General features: G+C 41.0%; 1 protein-coding gene across 4 annotated transcripts in view; it reads left to right on the top strand.

Moving 5' to 3' along the window:
- POC1B (POC1 centriolar protein B) overlaps nt 1–23,861 on the top strand; it is a 103,882-nt gene that overhangs the window by 16,157 nt on the left and 63,864 nt on the right. For all 4 annotated transcript variants that reach the window (XM_034643482.1, XM_034643479.1, XM_034643481.1 and 1 more), the window contains 2 exons: nt 6,702–6,873; nt 11,045–11,224. In XM_034643482.1, coding sequence (XP_034499373.1) covers nt 6,702–6,873; nt 11,045–11,224 — 352 coding nt within the window. The remainder of the gene's footprint in view (nt 1–6,701; nt 6,874–11,044; nt 11,225–23,861) is intronic.

The raw sequence follows: 23,861 nt of genomic DNA, 5'->3' as shown, positions 1-23,861 counted from the left end.
CAGGTTAAGGAAGTAAGGACGAAAAATTTGGAAGAAATACAAAGTGTACCCTGAGCCACACAGTGGTAATTGGGACATCTCTGCTTCTGGTATTTCATCATTAATAGGCCTCTGAAGTACCACCTTGCCCAAAGGTTAGGCCGTCCCTGTCCTAGGAACCGCTTGTTCATTCTGCTCTCTCACTTCTCTTCACCGGGCCTCCTACGAGAGCAGCAAGCACTGCTTTAATGTGGGCATGCAGCCATCAGCTCTAACTTTATAATTTTTGAGCGTCCACTCTGGTTAAGATGCTCTTTTCCTTTTCTGACGAGATATGTGAAGGCTCAAGCCCTGCCCTGTGTCACCTGCTCAGTTAAGCTTATAATATGATCAGCCTATAATACCGTTTTTTCCTGGTCCCCTTATCATACTGAGTGTTAGGGACCCTGTAAACCTTCAATGAGTTAAAGAATCAGTTGTATATATTAACTCTTTCCACTGCCTCCCTCCCATTTTCTCATCAACCCATACCATTCCAGCTCTGATCCCTCCACTTCAGTGACACAGTTCTTATTGCCAAACCAGCAGTTGGTCCTCAGGCCCAGGACCAGTTCTAAGGGCATATGACCTATATAGTCATTTAGGTCTCACACCTGGTTTAATGTCCTGCTATCACTGTTTTAGAATTCTTAATAGTTTTTCTACAAGGGCCTCCACATTTACGTTTTACATCGGGCCCCACAAATTATGTAGCTGGTCCTTTTCAGGCCTAATGTTGCTAAGTCTCTTTAAAGCATTTGATACAGCTTGTCACCCTCTTGGAATACTTCTTGAGTTCCTGGACAGCAAAATCTGCTTGTCCCCTCCTATTCCATTTGTGGCTCCTTCCTTTGGTCTTCCTCCTCTCAAGGTTAGGTACCTTCATCCTCTTCTTCATCTAGACTCACTTCCTGGGTGATCCTGTCCAGTATCCGGTCCTTGATCTAGACTGCTGCTGTGGCTAACAGTAACAAAAACAAAAGCGATAGTAATAATAGCTACCTTTGAGTGTTTTCTGAGTGCCAGCCATGAATTGCAAGTATCATTTTAATACGTCCCGGGCATAGAAACGCTGAGTAACTTGCCTAAGGACACATAGCTGGTAAGTGATAGCATGGATTTGACACAGGGAGTCTAATTCTATAGTTTGCTCTTTCAGCCATCACAATGTGCAGTTAAAATCTCTCCCGGAACTCTAGGTGAGTATACCCCTCCCACTACTTGACATTTCCACTTGGATGTCTAATGGGCATCTCCAACTCACTGTATCCTGAAAAATAACTCTTGATTCCTCCTCCATCCTGCCTCACCACCAACCTCCTTCTCTTCTGGTTTTTCTAATTTCATTAGATGGCTCCAAGATTCATCTGGGTGTCCAGTCCAAAAGCCTGGCACCTTTGCTGCTGCTTTTTCTCTTCCTTACATTGAATCCAGTAGCAAGCTGCACAGGCTCTACTTTTAAATATATCTTTTGGGGGTGGGGGAAGGCTGAGGGAGAGGGAGAGAGAGAATCTTGAGCAGGCTCCACACCCAGTGCAGAGCCCAGCAAAGGGCTCAATCTCACAACCCTGAGGTCGTGACCTGAGCTGAAATCATGAGTTGAACACTTAACTGACTGAGCCACCCAGGTGCCCCTACCTTTAAATGTATCTTAATTTTTACTCCTTCTCCCACTTCCATGGCCTCCAGTTTAGTCCAAACCACCACCTTCTTCAATTCTGTCTCCTTGTCCCCTGTATAGTCTGCACAGAGCAATTGGAGTGATATTTAAATTGTTTTTCTTAATATTTTATTGAAGTATAAGATATGTAACCAAATTGGACAACTTGATAAATTCTCACAATGTGACATGCCCATTTAACCAACACCCAGAGCCAGTACTTCCCGCAGTCCTCCTTGTGCTCCCTTCTTGCCCGCAGTAATCTGTATACTGATTTCTAACCCCGTTGATTAGTTTTACTACTTCTTGAACCTCACATACATGAAACCTCATTACACAGGAGGTACACAGTGTGACTACATGACAGTTGATGTATCCATCTTTGATGGCTAGTTGGATTGCTAGGTTTGGTCCATTTTGGATCACATTGCCACAAACATTATTATTCGTCCTTTGCTAAACCTACGTAAGAGTTTCCGTCAGGGATATACCAAGGAGTGGAACTGCTGAGTCAAATGGTAAGTATATATTCAGCTTCAGCAGAAACAGCAAAACAATTTAACAAAATGGTTATAACCCTCAGCATTATATGTGAGGTCCAGTTGTTCCACATCCTCGTCCAGGTTTGGTATTATTCATCTTTTTCATTATAGTCATTCTGACGGATGGGTAGTGCCATCTCATTCATTGCATTGCATTTGCTGAGCGACTCATTGAACTGACCACCTTTTCGTATGTTTGCTGACCATTTGGATATCTTCCTTTATGAAGTACCTATTTAAGTCCTTTACCTATTTTCCTGCCCTTTCTTATTGATTTGTAGGGTTCTTTACAGATTCTGTGTTCAGTGTGGAGTATATGTATTGCAGATACCTTCTTCTACTCTGTGGCTTGCCTTTTCACTCACTTGGTAGTATCTTTCAGTGAACACAGTTTCTTAATTTTGGTGTGATACAAATTATTGCTTTTCCTTTAGTAATTTTAGTAATTTAATCATTTTCATGTCCTGTTTATTGCCTGTCCATCCCATTGCTCATGAAGGTATTCTCCTGTGTTCTAGTCTAAAAGCGTGTCGTTTTACCCATCACATTTTTAGATCTATATTCTTCCTGGAATTATTTTTGTGTTTAGTATAAAATGTAAAAAGTCAAGATACATTCTTTCCCCTTATGAATATCCAGTTGACCCACCATCATTTTTTGTAAAGACCATCCTTTTCTTACTGTAAGAGTGGTAATTTTCTTAGCTCAGATCACGAGATCCTCCCTTGCTCAAAATCCTTCAAAGGTTTCCCACTGCACTTAGCATGAAATAGACACATCTTACCCTGGCTCTTTGCCTGGAATCTGCTTTCTTCTTGGCTTTCACCCCACTGTTCTCATTTTCTGCTCTCCACAGTGGACATGCTGGTCTCTTTGCTGTTCCTCAGTCTTTCAAATACATTATTGACTTGGGCAGTCATGCGTGGGGTTTGTTCTGCCCAGAGAGCATTCTTCCTCCGCATGTCAGCCTGAATCCCTCCTCACTGCACTCAAGTCTATGCTCAGATACCCTTTCCAGGGGCACCTCGGTGGCGCAGTCGGTTAAGCATCAGATTCTTGTCTCAGCTCAGGTTGTGATCTCAGGGTCCGTGCTCAGCGCAGAGTCTGCTTCAGATTCTTTCTCCCTCTCCCTCTGCCCTTCCCCATTGCGCATACTCTCTCTCTCAAATAAATAAATAAAATATTTTTTAAAAAGCCCTTTCCTCAGGATCACTAACCACTCCACGTGACACTAAGAATGAAGAATATATGAAAATCCTCTGAACATGTATGGTATTATTAATGAACTGTTTCACGGTGATGTCGGTGCTTGCCAGGCGGCCTCTCCGTTCTGTTGGCAGGTTCCTCAGATCTCACTATGTCTGGAAGTAGGACTGAGCGTCATCTTTGTGACAGGCAGCAGCTCTTTTAAGCCAGTGTAGCTCTTCTCTCTCCATTATTTTTAGCTTTTGAATTTGAAGAAGCACTTTTGAAGACTTCCATTTTAAGAGCTATGAAAATTTTGCTACCAAAAACCTTCACTACTATGTGCTCAAATGAATGTTGATTTCCGAGGTTTGGAATTTTGTGGATTTGTCCCCTTTTTTTTCTTTTCTTTCCTCCTCTCTTTCTTTCGATGTTACCTGCTGTACATGCTGCACCAGAAGAAGATGGATTATTTTTAAGCTTTCTTAGTTATAGCTGTTATCAGAGTGCCAGGCTGTCATGGCACCGTTTGCTCTCCTGAAATCAACTACTACTAATTCCCAGTTAAACAAATCGTTTTCAGTTTTATCTGTTGTCTTTCTAGCCATTATAGTTATTTGGAATAAAAATTCAATTTCAGTGAAAAAAAGGGGCTAAAGACCTAAATGTGAGACCTGAAACCATAAAACTCCTAAAAGAAAACGTCGGCAGTAATCTCTTTAACTTCAGCTTTTGCAACAGTTTTCTACCTGTCTCCTCCGGCAAGGAAAACAAAAGCAAAAATAAACTATTGGGACTATACCAAAATAAAAAGCTCTTGCACAGTGAAGGAAACCACCAACAAAACAAAAAGGCAACCTAGTGAATGGGAGAAGATATTTGCAAATGATATATATGATAAGGGATTAAGATCTAAAGTATATAAAAAACTTACCCAACTCAACACCCCAAAAACAAATAATCTGATTAAAAGATGGGTGGAGGAGCTGAATAGACATTTTTTTCCAAAGAAAATATATAGATGGCCAACAGACATGTGGGAAGATGCTCAACATCACTAATTATGAGGGAAATACAAATCAAAACCACAACAAGATATCACCTTAAACCTATCAGAATGGCTAGGATTGAAAAGACAAGAAATAAATGTTGGCGAGGATGTGAAGAAAGAGGAACCCTCATGTACTGTTGATGAGATCATAAATTGTGCAGCTACTATGAAAAATAGTATGGAGATTCCTTAAAAAATTAGAAATATATGATCCAATAATTCCGTTACTAGGTATTTACCTAAATAAAAACACTAATTTAAAATGATATATACACCTCTATGTTTACTGCAGCATTATTTACAATCGCCATGATATGGAAGCAGCTCAGGTGTCCATTGATGAATGAGTAGATAAAGGTGTGGTATGTATACACACACACACACACACACACAGAGGTATATTACTCAGCCATATTTTAAAAAAATGATATTTTGCCATTTGTGACAACGTGAATGGACTTCAAAAGTATAATGCTAAGTGAAATAAGTCAGATAAAGACAAATACCATATGATTTTATTTATATATGGAATCTAAAAAACAAAACGAATGAATGAATGAACAAACAAACAAACAAAAAAAAAACAGACCGATAAATACAATGAACATAGTATACTTGCCAGTGGGGGAGTGGGCACAGTAGATAAGAAGGAGTGGGAGGTACAGAAAATAGAATGAATAATTTGTAAAAGTCCTCTGAAAATGTATGATACTATTAATGAACCATCTCCTCTATGATGTTGTGATTCCTTGAGGTAAGGGATTGTGTCTTACTTCTTGTTGTAGATCTTATTTGCAGCATAATACTTTAGAACTCAAATGGGTCCTAAGTATGATGCATGTGATAATTCATTGTTTTCCCTGTTTTGTCTACATTACCTCCAGATAATTCAGACTCTAATATAAATATTTAATAATCTTATGAATTGTGGTGGAACATCAACTTTTTGTATTTTTTTAAAAAAAGGGGGTAGTATACTGTATTATAACCTGAAATTTTACAATTCACTGTAACTATTTTACATGGAAACAATGCATAGGCTAAGTCCAGGTGAATTTTATCTGTGGCCAAAGAAATTAGAAGGTTTTCAGTGACTTATATTCTCTTCTCTAACAGAAAGTTGCATTTTTTCTAAGAATTCTGCAATCTAGACAGTGACTCTCATTTACCTGGTTCCTATTATTGGGGTAATTTGGGGGCTACATGCGTATATAAAATTTGACTTGGGGGCAAGAGTTAGATTGATCTTTCATTTGTTTATTTGTTCATTCTTCGAGGCATTTATTTCCACCATTGGTTGCATTTGTTTTTATTTTCTTAAAGCCTTAAGCTATTTGTTTGACATATACAGTTCTTTTATTAATTGTAGAATGTCAGAGCAGAAAGAGACTTTCAAGATCATGTTATCCAGCTATAAAAGACATCACTGGGTCAGTTAACAGAATTGGAAAACTGTTGGTAGATTAAAGTATTGTCAGTAATCAACTTCCTGAAGTTGATAGTGCTATGGGCACATAAGATAGTATTGTTATTCTTAGAAAAACACAATGAAGTATTTAGGAATAAAGATGCCATGATGGTGTATTTACTTCCAAATGGCTCAGGGAAAGAAAAATGTGTGTGTGTGTGTGTGTGTGTGTGTGTGTGTGTCTATGCATGCGTGTGAGCTCGCTTGCATATGGAGAGAGAGAGTGAGTACAAGTGAGCATAAGAGTCAATTATAAACCAAATGGGGCGCAATATTAACAACAGGTAGATCTGACAAAGGGTGTATTAACCTTCTTTATACTATTCTTATGTTTTCTCTTAAGTGTGAAATTCTCTCCGCATAAACAGTTTTTAAAAAATCATCTCATCCAGCCCTGTCAGGAAAAACATTCGGTCTTTGTGACACAGAGGTTAAGTAACTTTCCCAGTCACCCTGAGAGAGACAAAACCTCTCCTAGTTCTGTGGACTGTGTTATGCTGTGCTTCCACCTTCTAGTAAATCATCATTGAGCTCCAACCAGGTGCAGGGGCCAGTATTCCTAACTTGTGGTTGCATAGGACTCAGCCAAGCTTGCACATTAATGATGTAGCTTTGCGTTACTTTTAAAAATATTTTTTCCGTTACCTGGTCAGCCTTACAACCTCCAGCCCCTCTGTTACCTGGACATCTTGTTACAAGATATGCTGCCCATTGTAATGAGACATGTCTACATTTACATTTTAACAATCAATGGTTTGTTCTTCTCTTTCCTAATAGCTACTGCTTCTTGGGATACGTTTCTCATGCTATGGAATTGCAAGCCACAAGCCAGAGCTTTCAGATATGTGGGTCACAAGGATGTTGTAACCAGCGTGCAGTTTTCCCCACTTGGAAACTTACTGGCATCTGCTTCACGAGACAGAACTGTTAGACTCTGGATTCCTGATAAGTAAGAGAAACAAAGAAATACCTGATATACTCTGGATTTAGGAATGTGAAAGAAAATGAGCCTGGCTGTTCCCTGTGTGCTTCTTGGGAATGCCTGCACTCCCGGTTACCTGCACTGCCCTTAGTCTGAGTCACATGCAAGGCATGTTGCCCTTGTTATAAAGTTAGCAAACTAGTTCATATCATTTTTTCCTCATCTTTAACTCATAATTATCCTTTCTGTTTGAAACCTATTTCTAACCATGGAAATATGCTTAAGGTTTTTTTTTTTTTGGCAGGGGGATGGCTATCAATCCCTTTATAAATCCATTGTAAACTTCAGATTGTCTACCCAGAGAGCTACACATTGACGTATATAACTGAAATTTATAGCTTATTAACCTACTGTCGCCCATTTGTGGATCTTTTGGGGACCTTCGGATATCTGTTAATTCCTGTGCCAGGGCGATTCTTTGGTGCATATCATTCATTATTTTCTGTCTAAGGAAAGTTTCTGACAAATGTATAAATCATAGCATTGTGTAAAGTCCTATCCTAACAAATCTCTCTATAAGAGGCTTTTTAAATCCTAGCTGATAGCTTATCTATTTTAAGCAATTATTGAGCCATGATTTTTTTAAAAAGCTTTTGAACTATTTTTTTGAACTCTTAATTATATGTTTTCAAACACACATGAAAATAGAATGAACAGCACAGTGATCCCCCCCGCCCCGCGACGTCCAGCAGCTATCGGTATCAGCAGTTATCAGTGGTTTCACCCATGCTCCCCCCTTTTTTTCTTTAGCTAGAATATATCATTTCCTCCCATAACTACCTCAGAGAATAAGAATTTGAGTATTTGCCTTGGCTCTATTTGATTCGTGGCAGGATTTGATTCGTGGTATGTGACTGGACAGTCTCAGGCACCCCCACGTGGAAGTTCACAGGGCATTTTCCTTCCAGTAGGCACTTCTGTTTTCTGCCACCACCCAAGGGAAACACCATGCTGAGATATCTGAACATTACCCTGATGGTAGCGAAAACTACTGAAGAGAAGCAACGTGTTCTCATGACACTGTGGGTGGCAATGTACAGGGGAGCTGTGAGGAAGGGAGACTGGTTTGGGGTCCAAAAAGGAAAGTGTTTTCTAAAATCCTTAACTTTGGGGATTTAGAGCTAGTGGATCTACTGTCTTCACCACAACACAGCTTCCGTCTCCCATTACTAATTCAAGGAACTCTTAGTGAATAAACTATATAAGGGTATGTAAGCAAAACGCACACAATCATTAATCTGTATGGGCTGATCTAAGTGCAACAGTTAGTCTTGAGTAGATGTGTCTGGTTTCTCTTTCTAAATCATATCATCGTGAGGCCAGGGCATTCGTGGATCATGGCAGTGGGATGGAGACTGATCTATCAGTTATTGCTGCATAACCTTATCCTCAAAACTTAGCTTAATGCAGTAACTGTCCTTTCCCATAATTGTGTGGGTTATCTGGATGATCCTTCTGCCCCATTTGATGTTGGCTGTTATTCACTTAGCTTCACTAAGCTGGCAGGTCCAGCATCTCACTCATACGCCTGCGGCCTGGTGCTGGCTGTTGGCTGGGGCACCTGATCCTCCATATGCCCTCTCTGTGCCAGGATGAGGACTTCCTTACAGCCTGGCAGCTGGGTTCTAGGACAGTAAAAATGAAGGCTGCTGGACCTTTGAAGGGCTAGGTCTGACACTTCACAGTGTCACTTCTGCCTCATTCTGTTGGTCAGAATAAGTCACAACCAGCCCAGGTGCAAAAGGAGGAAAATTGGGTAGATTCCACCTTAAGGGGTGGGGGGAAGGGGTGGGGGGAGAGAGGAATAGCATATGTGTGCAGGGCTGAGAGGAGGAGGTGGCCATACTCGCAGATACCACACCTGGTGACTGGCAGGCTAGGGGAGAATAGTAGGAACAAGCATGGACACGGTTCGGCTGGGAGTTCATCACACTGGGCAGTCAAGAGAATGTGGGCAGAAAGGGGGCGTAAATATGTGTGGGCAGAGAGCAGATGTCAAGGCGAGGTGAGGAGCTACAAAGCAGTTAAGCAGCAGCACAGCAAACACGAGGCACTCCTATTGTGGTTTCTTACATGCTTCCTGTTGAGACCGGGTCCAGGGGTCACACCAGAGTATAGCCGAGAGGCGGGCTCTTTAGAAAGAAGTCCAGCTGGATAGCCTGCTGGAGTGTGGAGTGTAGAACTGAAGACCAGGGCCGATCCTGATGAGTCGGACTGTCTCCTGGCTTCCTGGTCAGAGCAGGTGGCAGTCTTGTCTTGGTTTTCTCTAGGTTGTATTCTTGAATTCAGCCAAACTATACTAACTGCCACTCATAGAACCTTGCCTTGAAACTTCACTGAACTAGACCCTAAATGCTCCTTCCCATTTTTTTTAAATATCAATTTTAGTTTTTCCTGGTATAATATCATGTATCAGGGGATGGAAATTTATGACAGTCGCTTTTACCTTCTACAGACCACTGGAGGGATAAGCCAGGATGGCTCTAAGAACCTTAAGTAATGACCTTTCCCAGTGGAATTCAACAAAATGTATTGAGTTCTTTTTATATGCCTGATATTGTGCTAGATGTTGGTCTCATAGGGATGAATAAATCATCATTCCTATCCTCAAAAAAACTCACAGCTTAATAGAAGAGAAACAGGTCTATTTTTTTAAGTACTGTATAATGTAATAAGCGAAATAGATGTAGCAGATAAGGAGCAGTGAAGCCTGCCTGGGTTAGTCAAGGGGGGTTGGGGTGGAGGAAATAACCCAGGCTGAGAAAAAGCAGTAAGTGCAAAGCCAGAGGTGTGTTTGAAGCTCGGCCACGTTCTGAGTCCAAAGTTCAGTGTAACGGCAGGATGCCTCGCGGTAGAGCTTGGGCTCTGCACCTTTCTTTGGAGGGCAGCCAGTGACACGTTTATGCAGGGATTTACATGCTTAGAGTGACACTTTTAGGGAGGTAGTAAGCACAATATGAAGGTGACTGGGAGGATAGAAGATTAGAGCAGGGAGACGGGTTAAGAAGCTTTTGTGATAATCTCGGTGAAGGATATGGAGGGTGTATCTACCTTAGTGTAAGCGTAGCTGGGATAGAGAGAAGAGGTATTAAAAGGATATTTGGGAAGTCATAGCAATTTATCACTATCACTAAATCCATTTGTTGACCTACTGAATGTGGGAAGAGAAGGGGAGCTGTTGAGTATGACTTCTCAGTTCTTCAAATTCTGTTGCCCAATGTTTTTCAGTTACATGTAAATACGACTTTCTGAATGGAAAGACACTTTCTGAAGTGTCTTGGGAACTTTGGAATGCTGACACAAAGTAGTATTTCCCAAATGCCCCCTTTGAACTCCAGTGCTATCTGCTAGCCTGCCCCTAACTATTTTAACATTCCCCCCCCCTTGGTGCTTCTCCTTAAATGCCACACATTATTGTCTCCATCTTTTCTTTTTCTATTCTCTTTTTCTCACCCTAGTCAAGAAGAAAAAAGAAGCATCTGAAGTTTCAAAGTTGAGAACTGGATTGTGTTATTACCATTTGTCCTTTGTTTTGCTTGTGAGTGTAAGATTGGGCCTGGCCTGAGCAAGGCCTGAGCTACACCCTGGGGTCTCAGTTGTCATTGCTGGTGCGTGTGAACACAAGTGGAAACAGGAAAGTCAGATCACCTAGAGCTATGTTCTGTAGAGGGGAAAAATGGCGTAAGGGGCATCTCTTCCCTCCCGACCCGGACTGCTGGTCCGCATGAGTTCCACGTGACCCCAGTTTGAAAACACTTCCTTGGAGTTATTCATTTAATCTATCTTAGATTTCTAGGTTGCAGGTTCTTTAAACTATTTATTGCTTTTTCTAGAGGAACAACAGGTAAGTTAAAATTGATGGTTGAGATTTGTTCAAAATATTCTGTAGCTTCCAATTAAAACAAAACCAGCAAGTGCATTTCTGAGTGGGACCACCCATGTCTTTCCTGTTGAGGATCAGTTGTGACTTTAATTAATAAAACCAGCTTTAAAGTGTGTTGATGAAGAAACTTTTCATACTTTTGTTAACTTTTTATAGGAGTTTAACTGTTTTATATGTTTCAAAGTCTGTATATAATCAATAGTTATTGATTATAATGAAATCAAGTGTTATAAATATTAAATTGTTTATTTCCAGGAGAGGGAAATCCTCTGAATTTAAAGCTCATACAGCTCCAGTTCGAAGTGTAGACTTTTCAGCCAATGGCCAGTTTCTAGCTACAGCCTCTGAAGACAAATCCATCAAAGTATGGAACATGTATCGCCAGCGTTTCTTGTATTCCTTGTACCGACATACACACTGGGTACGCTGTGCCAAGTAAGTGTGAAGTTTTGTCATAAGATTTCCACGTTTTTTTCCTGCTGTCATCCATGTTTACCCCCCTAACCCCCAGAAAAGAGGATTGAGAACAAATTCATTCATTCGTTCATTAAGCAAATATTTATTGTGTGCCTGCTGTATGCTGTAAAGAATAGGAAACAAAACAGTCAAAACTCCTTGCTGTCATGAAACTTACATTCTAGAAAGGGGAGACAGATAATAAACAGGAAAATGGATTGGGGGGGGCTGCAGTTTTAAACAGAGTGTTCAGAGGGTGGCCTTTGAACTGAGACCTAACAGAGGGGGAGGGTGCAAGGCTTGAATATATTTGGGAAAAGAATGTCCTGGATAGAGGAAACTAGTACAGAAGCCCTGGGGTGGGAGCCTGGGGGCTGTTCGAGGACCAGCAAGAAGGCTGGTATGGAGCAGAGTGTGGGGAAGGAATAGGAGAGGCCCCGAGGGAGGCTTCAGCCAGGTCAGGAACAGCTGACATGCACCGAGTGAGATGAGATGCCGCTGGAGCGTGTTCACTTCTCTGACCGACGTTTTAATGGGATTGCTCTCACTACTGTGTGGAGAATAGGTGGTCAAAGTCAGGGCAGAAGCAGGGGGTGTTATTGGGAGGTTATGTGTAGTAGTTCATACCCTGGCTTGGACCAGGGTGGTGGCAGTAGAGATTTCAAGAAGTGGTTGGATTCCAGACGTAGTTTGAAGATACAACCAACACTACTTGCTGTCACACTGGATGAGAAAGACAAGGAGAGGAACTACGAATGACTCCACAGTCTTTGGCAGTAGTCTATTAGGACAAGTGCTATTGTAGGTGTCCCTTTCTGTTCTTAGGACACACTGCTAAAGTACTTAAAATATTTCCCCAACTGCCCTGGGAGGATAGGGCTATTGTTTTATTTTCCCAGTGTTGCAGATAAGGGAACTGAGTTTCAGAGTTAAAGTTAGAACTCATCTAGTTGAAAGTGATAGAAACCCAAAGAAATTCTTTTTGTCCTCTCAAGGTGCTTAATTGGCTGATGTTTGGTATCCTTGCAGTGAAGAAGGGGACACTAGAACCAGGGACTCCAATGCCCCCAGTGTCTCTCTAGGCCTCCCTACATGCCGACTCTATTCTGTCAAACACTCTGCTGCTGAGGTCACTGCCAGCTCTTGGCAGAAGTCCTCACAGCTCTATGACTGCACAGGAAAAGGTTCTCCTAACTCCAGTTAGAAAAGTGCCAGGGGCAGCTCTCAGCTTGGATCCTGTGCCCATCCCTTCTCCAGGTAGTGAGACACCGTGGTTGTCTCAGGTTAGTCAGGCATCTGACTGAGACCAGTTACCCTGGCCAGCTGAGGGGTGAGAGTACATACCAACCATGCATTCTGGTGGTGGAGAGAGGACAGCTCTCAAAGGAAGGGGACTAGTGTAGGCATGGTAACTAGGGGATAATCTGTGAAGCCTGCAGCCAGCCAACTTTGTGCACACTGGATGAAACAACGTGCTGGGCATCCCCAGCCAGGATGTGGTGGAGGGGGAGTGGGTGGGGGAGCCCAGCTCTGTCTGTCTCGCCTTACATCCCACGCTCCTGTTATCATGCTCTCAATGGGAATTATTGTTCAGGTTTTGATTATAATCTAGGGTAATGAGTCTAATGAAAATAAAAAAGACAGAAGGTCATATTTTTAGTCAATAGCTTTTTTTTTTTTCCTTCTAAAGATCTCAGCTACTTTTGGCTCTGGCCATCTCAGTCTTATTTCTATATACGCCATAGAGCTGTGTAGTCAAGAACATGGGCCTGGGACCTAAATATAGAGGTTAAAATTCCAGCCCCACCACTTACCAGCTGTGTGACCTTTGGGAAAGTTATCTAACTTCTCAATGCCTTAGTTTTCTTACCTGTTAAATTAGGATAATAATCTGCTGCACAGGTTGTCATGGTATTTAAGTGAGTAAATATATGTGGAACATTTAGAATCATGCCTCCCACAGAGTAATCACCAGATAAATTTTAGCCATCGTCCTCATCATCATCATTGGATATCACAGTCTTGTTTCATTTTTAAAGATATTGTAAAACTTGAGTTGATAATTTTTCCCACCTAAGGAGGTGACATGTGTGGTGGTCCCAAGAGGCTGGTCAAATCATTTGTATTTATTTATGAAATGATGTTGTGAACAGAGATCTATTGTCCAGTGGATCAGACCCAGAGAACAGACAGGGGCACAGGAGACCAGGCCGGGGATTGGGGGTCATTATTCAGCTTCTACTAGAACTGACTCTGCGTATGTTGGCAAAGACATTGGTTTCTGTTAACTTCATCAGGGAGCTCATCAGAAGCAAAAACATTGAGTGATAGCCATTATTTATCTAGTGTGTCCTATCTGTCGCTATTTCCTTCCTAAAATAATTTAAGGTGGTTTATAATAACTGTAACACAATTGGAGGGAATGGAGAGACAATTCTATCTAGAGTTGTGTAACTTTGGGCAGTGCAAATCTGACAGGTTTAGCCTGAATTTCCTGCAGCCAAGGTATTAATGGGATGACAATGGCTGATGTATTTTCATGTTCTAACAACGAAAAGGAATCCTGTCAAGTTGTTCAGATAAGACAAAATTTTTCCTATAGTAAATTCTAGGAGGTATTTTATTCCTTGCCCTTGTACTGAATCATCTATGTATAATATACATGCAAAAGAAAAGGTGTTGCTAATAAAAGAAGAACTTACGAAATGTTGAAAAGATCGCCAATAATGTAAAATTTTGATCTTCAGAATATTCCTTTAATGAGCATAGCCCTGCTACGTACCACATACCCATGCTGAGTGTTAGGTAGGTAGAGATGAAAACCACAGTCTGAGCCTCGAGGAGCTTTTATATTTTATAGTTCAGTGGGAAAAAAATGGATACAAAACAATTATAAACTAATGTGTCCGTTGGGATGATGCACAAGGCAATAAGGGAGTATGCAGTGGGGCACTGAACTAGACCTTTGTGAGGAAAAGCTGGGGAAGACATTTTGGGCCCAGCCCTGAGGGACAGGCAGAAGAGGCAGCCGCATTTTGTCTGATGGGGAGGGGTGGCAAGCCATTCACAGAGAGAATCAGCAGGAGTAGGCGCCATGGCCTGGGAAAACGTTTTGTGCTCTGGGAACATTAATTATTCAGCTGTTGCCAGGCAGGGGAAGTGAAGTGGGATGTGAGGTGGAGGGGGAAGGTGGGGAAGGCTCAGTGTCATGGATGTCATGAAAAAGACTTTGGACTTCATCCTTCAGGTGACACAGAGACACCAGAGGGTTTGGAATGGGAAAGAAGCATGATCTTTCCAAGCTCTCTACTAATTAGTCTTACATCCCACAGCATGACTGCTTTAGAAAGTTGGCTTGAGCTAGGCCAAGACTCATATGCCTCCCTGTGCCACATAATTACCCTTGGGCAAGTTAGTCTATGGCTCTCAGCCTCAGTGGGAGGTGAGGGTAATGAGGCTTCTCAAATGGACTGTTGTGAGAATGAGAAATGCTGTGTTCACAACTGAGTGATGCCAGAAGCCTGCCATTCCTCCGGCTAGGCAGCATCAGTTAGGGAGAAATTTAGGAATTGGGGAAGACCCCCTAAAAATGTTCTCCCTCATCAGTTAGAGAGGAGGAGGGATGGTAGAAGCCTGCTTTTCTGTCTGCCTAGCATCTGTTCTGTTTTCTGGAGACGGTGCCCAGTTTTCCCTGAGGAACCCGCCCTCCCCCACAGTCTCTCTTTATGTTATGTGTATGCTGGTCCAGCCTGATCTCCAGTCCCTGCAGAGGGCACTGAGCTCAGGCTTGCCATCTGGAGCAGGGCATCTCCTGCCTACAGGACTTAGTGAGTCTTGTTAAAATGGCAGGCCTTTCCCTTGAGATTTCTACATTAGGCTTATTTCCTTTTTCTTTTTTTGGGCTTGAACTCATGACCCTGAGATCAAGAGTCACATACTCTGCTGATGGAGCCAGCCAGGCACGCCTTAGGCTTATTTAAACCTGTGGCTGCTGAGGGACACCGTGGGCAAAGAGCTGATCTCACAGTGATGGCGACTCAGGGGGCAGCAGAGCTGTGAGCTGGAGAAAGAAAGAATTGCTCTCTCATTACATGGTGTGGTTTCTGGACACAGTCAAACCTGGTTTTATTAGTATGTGTTTCTGTATGTGCATGTAAATGTGTATGAGAAATGGGCCTTAAAAACTCTCACTTTTTTTTTAAAGGCACTTTCTATAAGATGTGATAGTGGAGCAGTGTTTTGGAAAAGTGGGAGATATTGTTGCATCCAGTGACGTGCACTCAAGACACCTAAATGTTCCTCTCTGCAGATTTGCCTTCCTTCCCAGCCCCCACCACCACTGCTCCACTGTCTCCACAGAAACTTAGGAAATGCAAATCTGCTTGTACTGCTCCTCAGCTTAAAACCACTCAGTGACTCCTTGCCCTGGCATGTCTGCTCAGCCTTCCTGTTACAACCTTGTCTTTTGTCCCTGTCACCATCCCCTTCTTGCAGCGATGCAGAGTTCCTGTGTGCAATGTTCTTTTGTGTTCTGTGCCTTTTCCACATGCTGCCTGCCCTGTCTGGAATGTCCCCTGAATCCCCCCTCCCTCACGGTCCTGCTCTGGATCTCTCCCTCCAGGAAACGTTTCTGACTCCGAGCTTATCAGAAGTCCTTTATGCCCCTGCATTGTCCTGTTTATGAGATCTGTTTGCTTAGGCCTCTCTTCCCTGTCAGACTTTGAATTACAAGTATTTTATTCATACTGTATTCTCTTGACAGGCACTGTTCTAAATTCTGTAGATGACCATAGAAAGCAAAACAAAATTCCCAGTCTTGTAGAGTTCCTTCTACCAAAGGGAGGTAGACAATAAGAAAATATATTAGTGATATGTGCTGTGCAGAAAAATACTGTAGGGTAACAAGATAGAGAGTGCTGGTGTTGGAAGGTGCTCTTTTGCATATCTCTGCTGGGGTGACTTTGACTGAAGGGAGGGAGCCAGTGAGGCGGGTACCAGGGGCTAGTGTTGGCGATGGAGTCATGGACAGTGGGAGAAGCACTGCAGTGTTAGTGTGGGGTGGGGAAGGCTCGGAGGAGCTGTGCAGAAATGGGGGTTGAATGAATCAGTGAGAGGTGTGCGGGTAGCCTAGGTGGGAGTTTTCATGGGCCTCTTCAAGAAAGAGTCATTTCTGTGGATTTTTTATATCAAATATAATAGGGCTGTACACGCACGTTGTAATGGAGAATGTTTATGGGGCTTCACTATTTTTTTTTTTTTTCCATTTTGGTCGATCCCTGTTGAGATAATTTTGTACTGAGCTCATGTGGTCTTAATGGAATGCCTTTATCTCGCTGGTACCTTGTGGTTCCGAGGTGGATTCCTTCCTTCCTTCCTTCCTTCCTTCCTTCCTTCCTTCCTTCCTTCCATCCATCCATCCATCAGTTGTTTTCTAACTGTTTGGCATGAGTGATTCATGTGAAACTCTGCAGAGGCCTCTCTGGAGGAATGTTCTTTGATAACTAATTTGGTTAAATTTAATGAATAAGGATCTCATCTTTGGGGCAACTTTCCATGTATGTGCTCTACAGCATGCTTTGAGAGTCTTTCTCGTGCATTTATTATCATCTTTTTTCTTGCTCATGCTATTGTAGTTAGACAACAGGAGCATTGAGAGGGCTCAACTGACCCCTCAAGCCCAGCCTCTCCAGTGTTTGTGCAACTCTCCTGAGAACTTAGCCTTGCCAGGGTCATCCCAGTCCAGAACTTCCTTCCAAAGATCTGAAGGACCAGAAGTCCTGTTTTCACTTTTTATTCAGAGGTGAGAGTGCTCTGAGGCACTGAGTCATGCTTAATAAACTTAGGAGAGTCTGAAACACAAGCCAGATGCCAATTTACTTATTTACAGTGACAGTGCTAACTTGCAAAGGGACTAGAATATTTGCCTGCTTCAGTCAGGGCCTTCCTCCTCTGCTAACAAAGTCAGAATAAGGACTTGATGGGTCCTGGAACTAAAGCAAGAAAGTTTGTTGAAAAAAGTGTGTTGATGAATAGTCTTCTCAGGTTCGGATTGTGTGATGGGGCCACCTCTGCCACGTGCACACACCTGCCCAGGAAACTGCACAATCAGCTGGTCAGGTCTCCCTCCCCGGGCCAGGCAGAAGACAGACTGACTCCTCTTGCCTCCTGCACAGTTGTTTAGATTCAGAAGAGAGGCAGTACAGGGTCGTTAAGAGTGTGGGTTCACCAGCATGTGATCCTGCGAACATGATTCAATCTCTCTGGGCCTTGGTCTGTTCTGCTATAAAATGGGTATCAAGGGGTACGTTCCTTATAGAGTCTTTGTGAAAATTAAACAAGTGAATGAACATAAACTGTCAGTTAATGTCAGCGATCAACTACCCTCATGTTCTAGTTTCTCCTCCTGTGGATTATACTGGAGTTACCATTCGGTTATGCTCACAGTCATTTCACACATTTGCACACAGTGTTTGGGGTTGCTACTATAGGTAACTGCTATCATTCATTGAATGTACTTTATGTATTTAACTATCAGAGCGTAACTTTATTTCCAAGTACTTGTATCTGAAAATCTCTGCCTTTTAATTGGAGAGCGTAATCCTTTTATATTTATGTAACTCTTCCTATGATTAGGTTTAAGTCTGCCCTCTTACTCTGTGTTTTCTATTTGTCCCATTTATTTATTTCTTTTTTTCCCTTCTTTTTAGATTTTTATTTATTTGAGAGACAGAGAGAGCACAAGCAGGGGGTGGGGAGAGGGAGAAGCAGACTCCCCGCTAAGCAGGGAGCCCAATGCAGGACTCGATCCCAGGATCCTGGGATCATGACCTGAGCCCAAGGCAGATGTTTAACTGACTGAGCCACCCAGGCACCCCTGTTCATTTCTTTTTCCTCCTTTTGGATTGATTATTTCTTAGTATCCCATTTTATCTCCTGTTTGGCCTTTTTAGCTTTGCTCTTTGTCTTGGGTTTTGTTTAGTAGCAACCTCTAGAGGTTACAGTTATATCCTTAATATATCATTGTCTACTTTTGAATTAATTTATGTCATTTTATATATAATATTAAAAGTTATAAAAGTCCTGGGGTGCCTGGGTGGCTCATCAGTTAAGTGTTTGCCTTCAGCTCAGGTCCTGGGATCGAGTCCCGAATCGGGCTCCCTGATCAGTGGGGAGTCTGCTTCTCCCTCTACCCCTAACCCCTGCTCATGATCTCTTTCTCTCTCTCTCTCTCACCCTTTCACTCTCTTTCAAATAATAAATAAAATCTTTTAAAAAAAAGTTATAAAAGTTCTAATGTCAGAACTTAAAAAATCTTTCTCCATTTATCCGAATCTTGACAATCTTACTTCTGTATATGGCAATGAGCCCACACTACATTAAGCAGCCATTTTCTTTTCAAGAAAATAAGAGATAAAAAAGTCTTTATGTTTGCTCTCTTATTTACCTTTTCCAGAACTGTCTATTCCTTTATGTAGGTAGATCCAAGTTTCTATCTGGTATCACTTCCCTTCAACCTAAAAAAACTTCAGGTACTATTTCTTGTAGTGATGAATTTCTCCTGGTGATGAATTCTCTCTTTTTGTTTATCCTTTTTAAAGGATATTTTTGCTCTGTAGAATTCTAATTTAGTGGATAATTTTTCTTTTAGCACTTAGGGGATGTCTTCTCACTGTCTTCTGCTTTGCAATTTTCTTATGTAAAGGCAGTAGTCATTTTTATTGTTATTCCCCTATGTGTGATGTATCTCTTTTTCTTTGCTGCTCTTAGGCTTCTTTTCTTTTCTTTTCTTTTTCTTTTTTTTTTTTTTTTAAGTAATTTGACCATGATGAACCTAGCTATGGTTTTGTATTTTTTTCTTATGGTTTATGGACCAGTGTGGATATATGGATTGATGTTTTTATCACATTTGGAAAAATTTTGTTTGTTCTTCATATATTTTTCTGCCCTCATTTCTTTCTCATCTCTTTCTGGGATTTCAATTCACATATGTTGAATCTTGATATCATCCCATTGTTTATTGAGGCTTTGCTCATTTTCTCAAATTTTTTTTCTCTTTGCACTTCAGTTTGCATAGTTTCTATTGGCCTTTCTTCAGCTTCCCTGGTGTTTTTGTTCCTACAGTGTCTGATCTACTGTAAGCTTATCCATTTCTCTGATGAGATTCCCCATTTGTTTGCTCATTATGCCCATCATTTCCTTTAAATCCTGAACATATTTATAATAATTGTTTTAAAGTTCTTATCTGCGAATTCTAACATTGATGTCCTATGTGGGCCAAGATTCTCTGCTTCTTTGTATGTCTTGTATTTTTTTTTCTTTTTTAATTGTGTGCCCAAACATTGCTAAGTGTTTGAGGGTGTGGATTACTCTATCATCTCTAGAAAGTGTAGAGTTTTGTTTTGGTAGGCAGTTAACTTTCTGCTGGCTCAGCTAGCTTCTCTCGAGGCTTGGATTTAGGCTGTTTTAGGGTGGATCTAGAGTAGCGTTTACATTTGGGCTGTAGTACTGGTGGCCTTTCTAGGGCCTCAACCAGATGCCTGATGCATTTAGCAAAGTCTGTTTAGAACTTGAACATCTCTCACTACTATGTTACCTCTGGCATCTTTGTTCAGCTCTTAGTCTCAGTGGTTGCTCTCTGTCAAGCCTGGTTGCCCAAAGCATAAGCAGCTTTGTATTTGACCAGACTCAAGGGGGCTTGGAGGCAGATGTTTTGGGGGGTTTCTGCTCTTCGTAGCTCCTCTCTCACACCCTGCCTTTAAATTCCAGGACTTTAGTCCAGTTCTGAATTCTGACTTCTGTTTTCTCTGCCCAGTTGAACTGCTGCTGTCTCCTTGGGCTCTACGTCCTTGTGCCATGGTTTGGAAAATGCTCCCAGGTACAAATCTGGGATCGATCTGGCGCTCATCTCCTTTTATCTCTCTCTCAAAATTCACAACCCTTGCTGCCTCTTCTCCAGTGCCTAAAAATAGTTGCTTCATATATTTTGTCCAGTTGTATGATTGTTTATAGTAGGAGAGTTAAGTCTGATAACCATTACTCCCTCTGTCTAGAAGTCCTGCCAAAGGAATTTAGTGGAGCCTACCAAGCCAATTTCAAAATTCATATGGATGAGTTATATGTGCAAGAATAGCCAAGAAAAAAATGACAAGGAAAAAAATGAGAAGAAACTTGTCCAACTGCTATTAGAACACAGTATAAAATTATAGAAATTAAAATATGGTGATAATGGTATACTATTAGGAAAATAAGTCATAGAAAGTCTAGAAGGAGATGCATATATGTTTTATGATAGATGCTGTTTCTAATCAGTGGGGAAGTGGATGGACTGTATAATATATAGTTAAGAAATTGAACTTCTGTTTGGAAGAATATAAAGTGGGATCTTTATTGCATACTGTACATTTACAAAGTTTGTAGATGAATTAAACAACTAAACATTAAAAGTTGTCCAAATGATACTGCTCTTCCTCCTAATACATAGGCAGTATATTTAAATGAATTTAGAGGGTCAGCAGAGCAATTGTTTTTCCCTTTAGTATTTGAATTTTAAATGTATGGCATAGACTTAAGTAATTAAAATTCCGTGTCTGTCTGTGCTTGGTTCTTACCATAAGTTTGTTCTTGGAGCCTAGACTTACTCTGTGTGGCATAGAGATGGTTCCTATTCATGTAAGAAGTGATGAATAGCTAGCTATGTTCTTTGGAGTAACTGTTGTTTATGGTCATACATTTTAATTCACAGAAATATTTTTAAGATATGCTCTATATTGGGAAATATATTCATGCTTCTAAAATATAAACTAGTGTAGTCTTTTCAGAAATCAATTTGCAGAATATATCAGGTGTCTTTGTTGCAGTGCCTTCACAATCGGAGATACGTTCTAAGTGAATACTCTTTTGTATGCAAAAAAAAGCTTTGTATTCAAAGATACTGCTTTCAGTATAATTTATAATGATGAGAAATTGGAAAGAACCAATTTTTCCAAATAAAACTAGTTAAATAAATTTAGACTATTGTGTAGCCATTAAAAGGGGAAACCATATACAAGTAATGACATGAAAATGTTTATGGGAGAGAGGGAGAGCAAAATTCAGAACTCATTATAGTACAAAAGATAAAGTAGCTATCATACACATACAATGTAAAGTGTGACTTTGAGTGATGGGACTATAGACTTTTTTTTACTTTATTTCCCATGTTTTTAACATGCAATTTTTCTTTAATGAGTAATGAAGAAAACATTTATCATTTGAAATATACATAGGTGAGAAATATTTTCTCTTTCCAGTGGCAAAGAATTTTTCTAGTAGGTAAAATTATTGTTGCCCTGTATTCCTAATATAATGTGTACTCTAGGATAACGTATGCTTTCTTATGGTATCCTCCATCAAAAATAAGTACAGCCTATTGAGACAACTTTTCCAACATTATTGCTTTACCAGCATTAATTTTTAGGGGAAAAATCTACCTTTAATTTTCAGTTGTTGGTAGTGTTACATGTGATCTTTGACCATCTCAATGGAAGAGATTTTTCTTTATAATGGTAAGATATATATATTATAGAGCTTACCATTTTAACCGTTTTCAAGTATGCAGTTAAGCATCATTAGGTATATCGATCTGCACAACAAATTGCAAAGATTTTAAACATCAGCTTTCATTGGCTATGATATTAAGTTGGACCCAATTCTTTTAAAAAATTTTCTTTTAAATGCCTTAAATATTTACTGAAGACCTACTCAGTGCCATATACTGTGTCTGGGGTGCAACAATGGATGAGACAGATGTGGTTTCTGTCTTCTTGGAGCTTATATTTGTTGGGGAAGCCGACAGACTGCTTGGTTATAAGTGTGACCTAAGTGTGAATATGAGCTACTCTAAGAACACATACCAAGGAACTAACCTGGGCGGGGCCGGGGGGGGGCGGTGTCTGGAAGACTTCCTGAGGAAGTGAAGCTGAGCGGAGGCTTGCAGGATGAGTAAAATCCTCTTAGGTATTTTAAACTAGATAAAGAGTAGGGGGCAGCATTTGAGGCACAGGGAACAGCCGGTAAGGAAACTTCCTGTGACAGGAGCAAGGACCTGAGAGGAGAGGCGTGTATGCCAGGAAGAGTAAGTAGAATGATGAGGAGACAGGAGGGCAGACTCTGGAGACCTAGTAAGCAGTGGGAAGGATGCCAAGCTTTTTCCCAAGGGAAATGCAACATCATCAAAGCGTTTTAATCAGAGAAATTTGATTTAATATTTAAAGATCACTTTTATTGCCTGTGGAGAATGGAAGACATTAGTTCCCATTGTGGTTTGAAGAGACAGGGCCTGATACTGGATTGGAGTAGAGGGGCGGTTGGAGGAGAAAGAGGCACAAAACATGACTCCTAGTTTTCTGGCCTGAGAAAGTATTTACTGAAAAAAAGGAACACTGGACAAGGAGCAGTTTGGGGAGGTAGACGATGAGTTCAGATTTGGACAAGTTCAGAGTCGGAGGTGCCTGCAGGATATCCAAGAGGAGACGCCCAGCAGGCTGTTGTATTTATGGTTGGAGATCCCAGGAGAGAGGTCTGGGCATATAAATGGTAAATGACCCAACAAATAATTAGCATGTTTCATGGCATAGTTAAATCTTTTTATATCTCTTTCATCTACTTTTTGTCTCTCAGCAGCTGTAGGAATGAATCCTGTTCCTGTCGTTAACAGATGGGTTCTCTTCTGATGCTGACCAACACTTAAAAAAAAAAAAAAAACCAACAAAACATAAATGTTTTGCTTATTGCCTTGAGCTTCACCTTCAGTATCCAAACACAAAATCCCACCAAAGCAAACTCTGAGGCTGCCAATATATATTTTTTAATGAGTCTATGAAAGTTTAGGTCTGAATGCGATCCAAACGCCCTCATTATACAAATAGAAAACAGTGGCCAGTGTGGTTTTGAATTTCACAAGGTTACATAGCTGGGCAGTTGCAGAATTGGCCCTAGGATTCGGGACCATGTACTGACTGGGCAGTCTTATTTCCACTGCTTTTTACTGCTTCCCCCTCCTACTGAATAGCTGCTGGCTTCAGAGTACCAGTTACTAACGATTTGTTTCTTAAGGGGTGTGGAGCAATGCCTCCTGAGTTTGGTGTCAGAGCCCTGAGGGCTGCAACTGTCTTTTTCATAGATTATTCCAATGATAAGAAATTTCCAAAGGAAAATTTTTATTTCTTATAAACACTTTGAAACTTCTCATGGTTCGTGAACCCCTTTGGCTCTCTAATGAGTGAATAGCTCTATATCTGTGCATAGAGTAATACAGTTTTACATACAGTTTCAGGAACTCCATAGATTCCAACTTAAAGAACTCCTGTTACACAATTGGGCTATTCTCAAGGACTTGTGAACCAGAGTTTCTAGAAAGAAGCTCAGTAATTTCCTGATTTCTCTCAAATGCGTATCACTATGTTTAAGAGATTAAATAGTAGTTCAGTTAATGTCCCAGATACCTTACAGACAGTTCATATGTGCTAATCCATGAGTCACTCTTGACTAATATAATGTCCATGTCAGTCACACACTCTCTAGAGGTTTTATTTTTTTATTTGTATTTAAAGATTTTATTTATTTATTTGAGAGAGAG

This window comes from Ailuropoda melanoleuca, chromosome 15 (genome assembly GCF_002007445.2).
Source record: "Ailuropoda melanoleuca isolate Jingjing chromosome 15, ASM200744v2, whole genome shotgun sequence".
In the NCBI taxonomy this organism is placed as follows: domain Eukaryota; kingdom Metazoa; phylum Chordata; class Mammalia; order Carnivora; family Ursidae; genus Ailuropoda; species Ailuropoda melanoleuca.
Note: the sequence above shows the minus strand (reverse complement) of the source record. Positions and strands in the feature narration are given on the sequence as shown.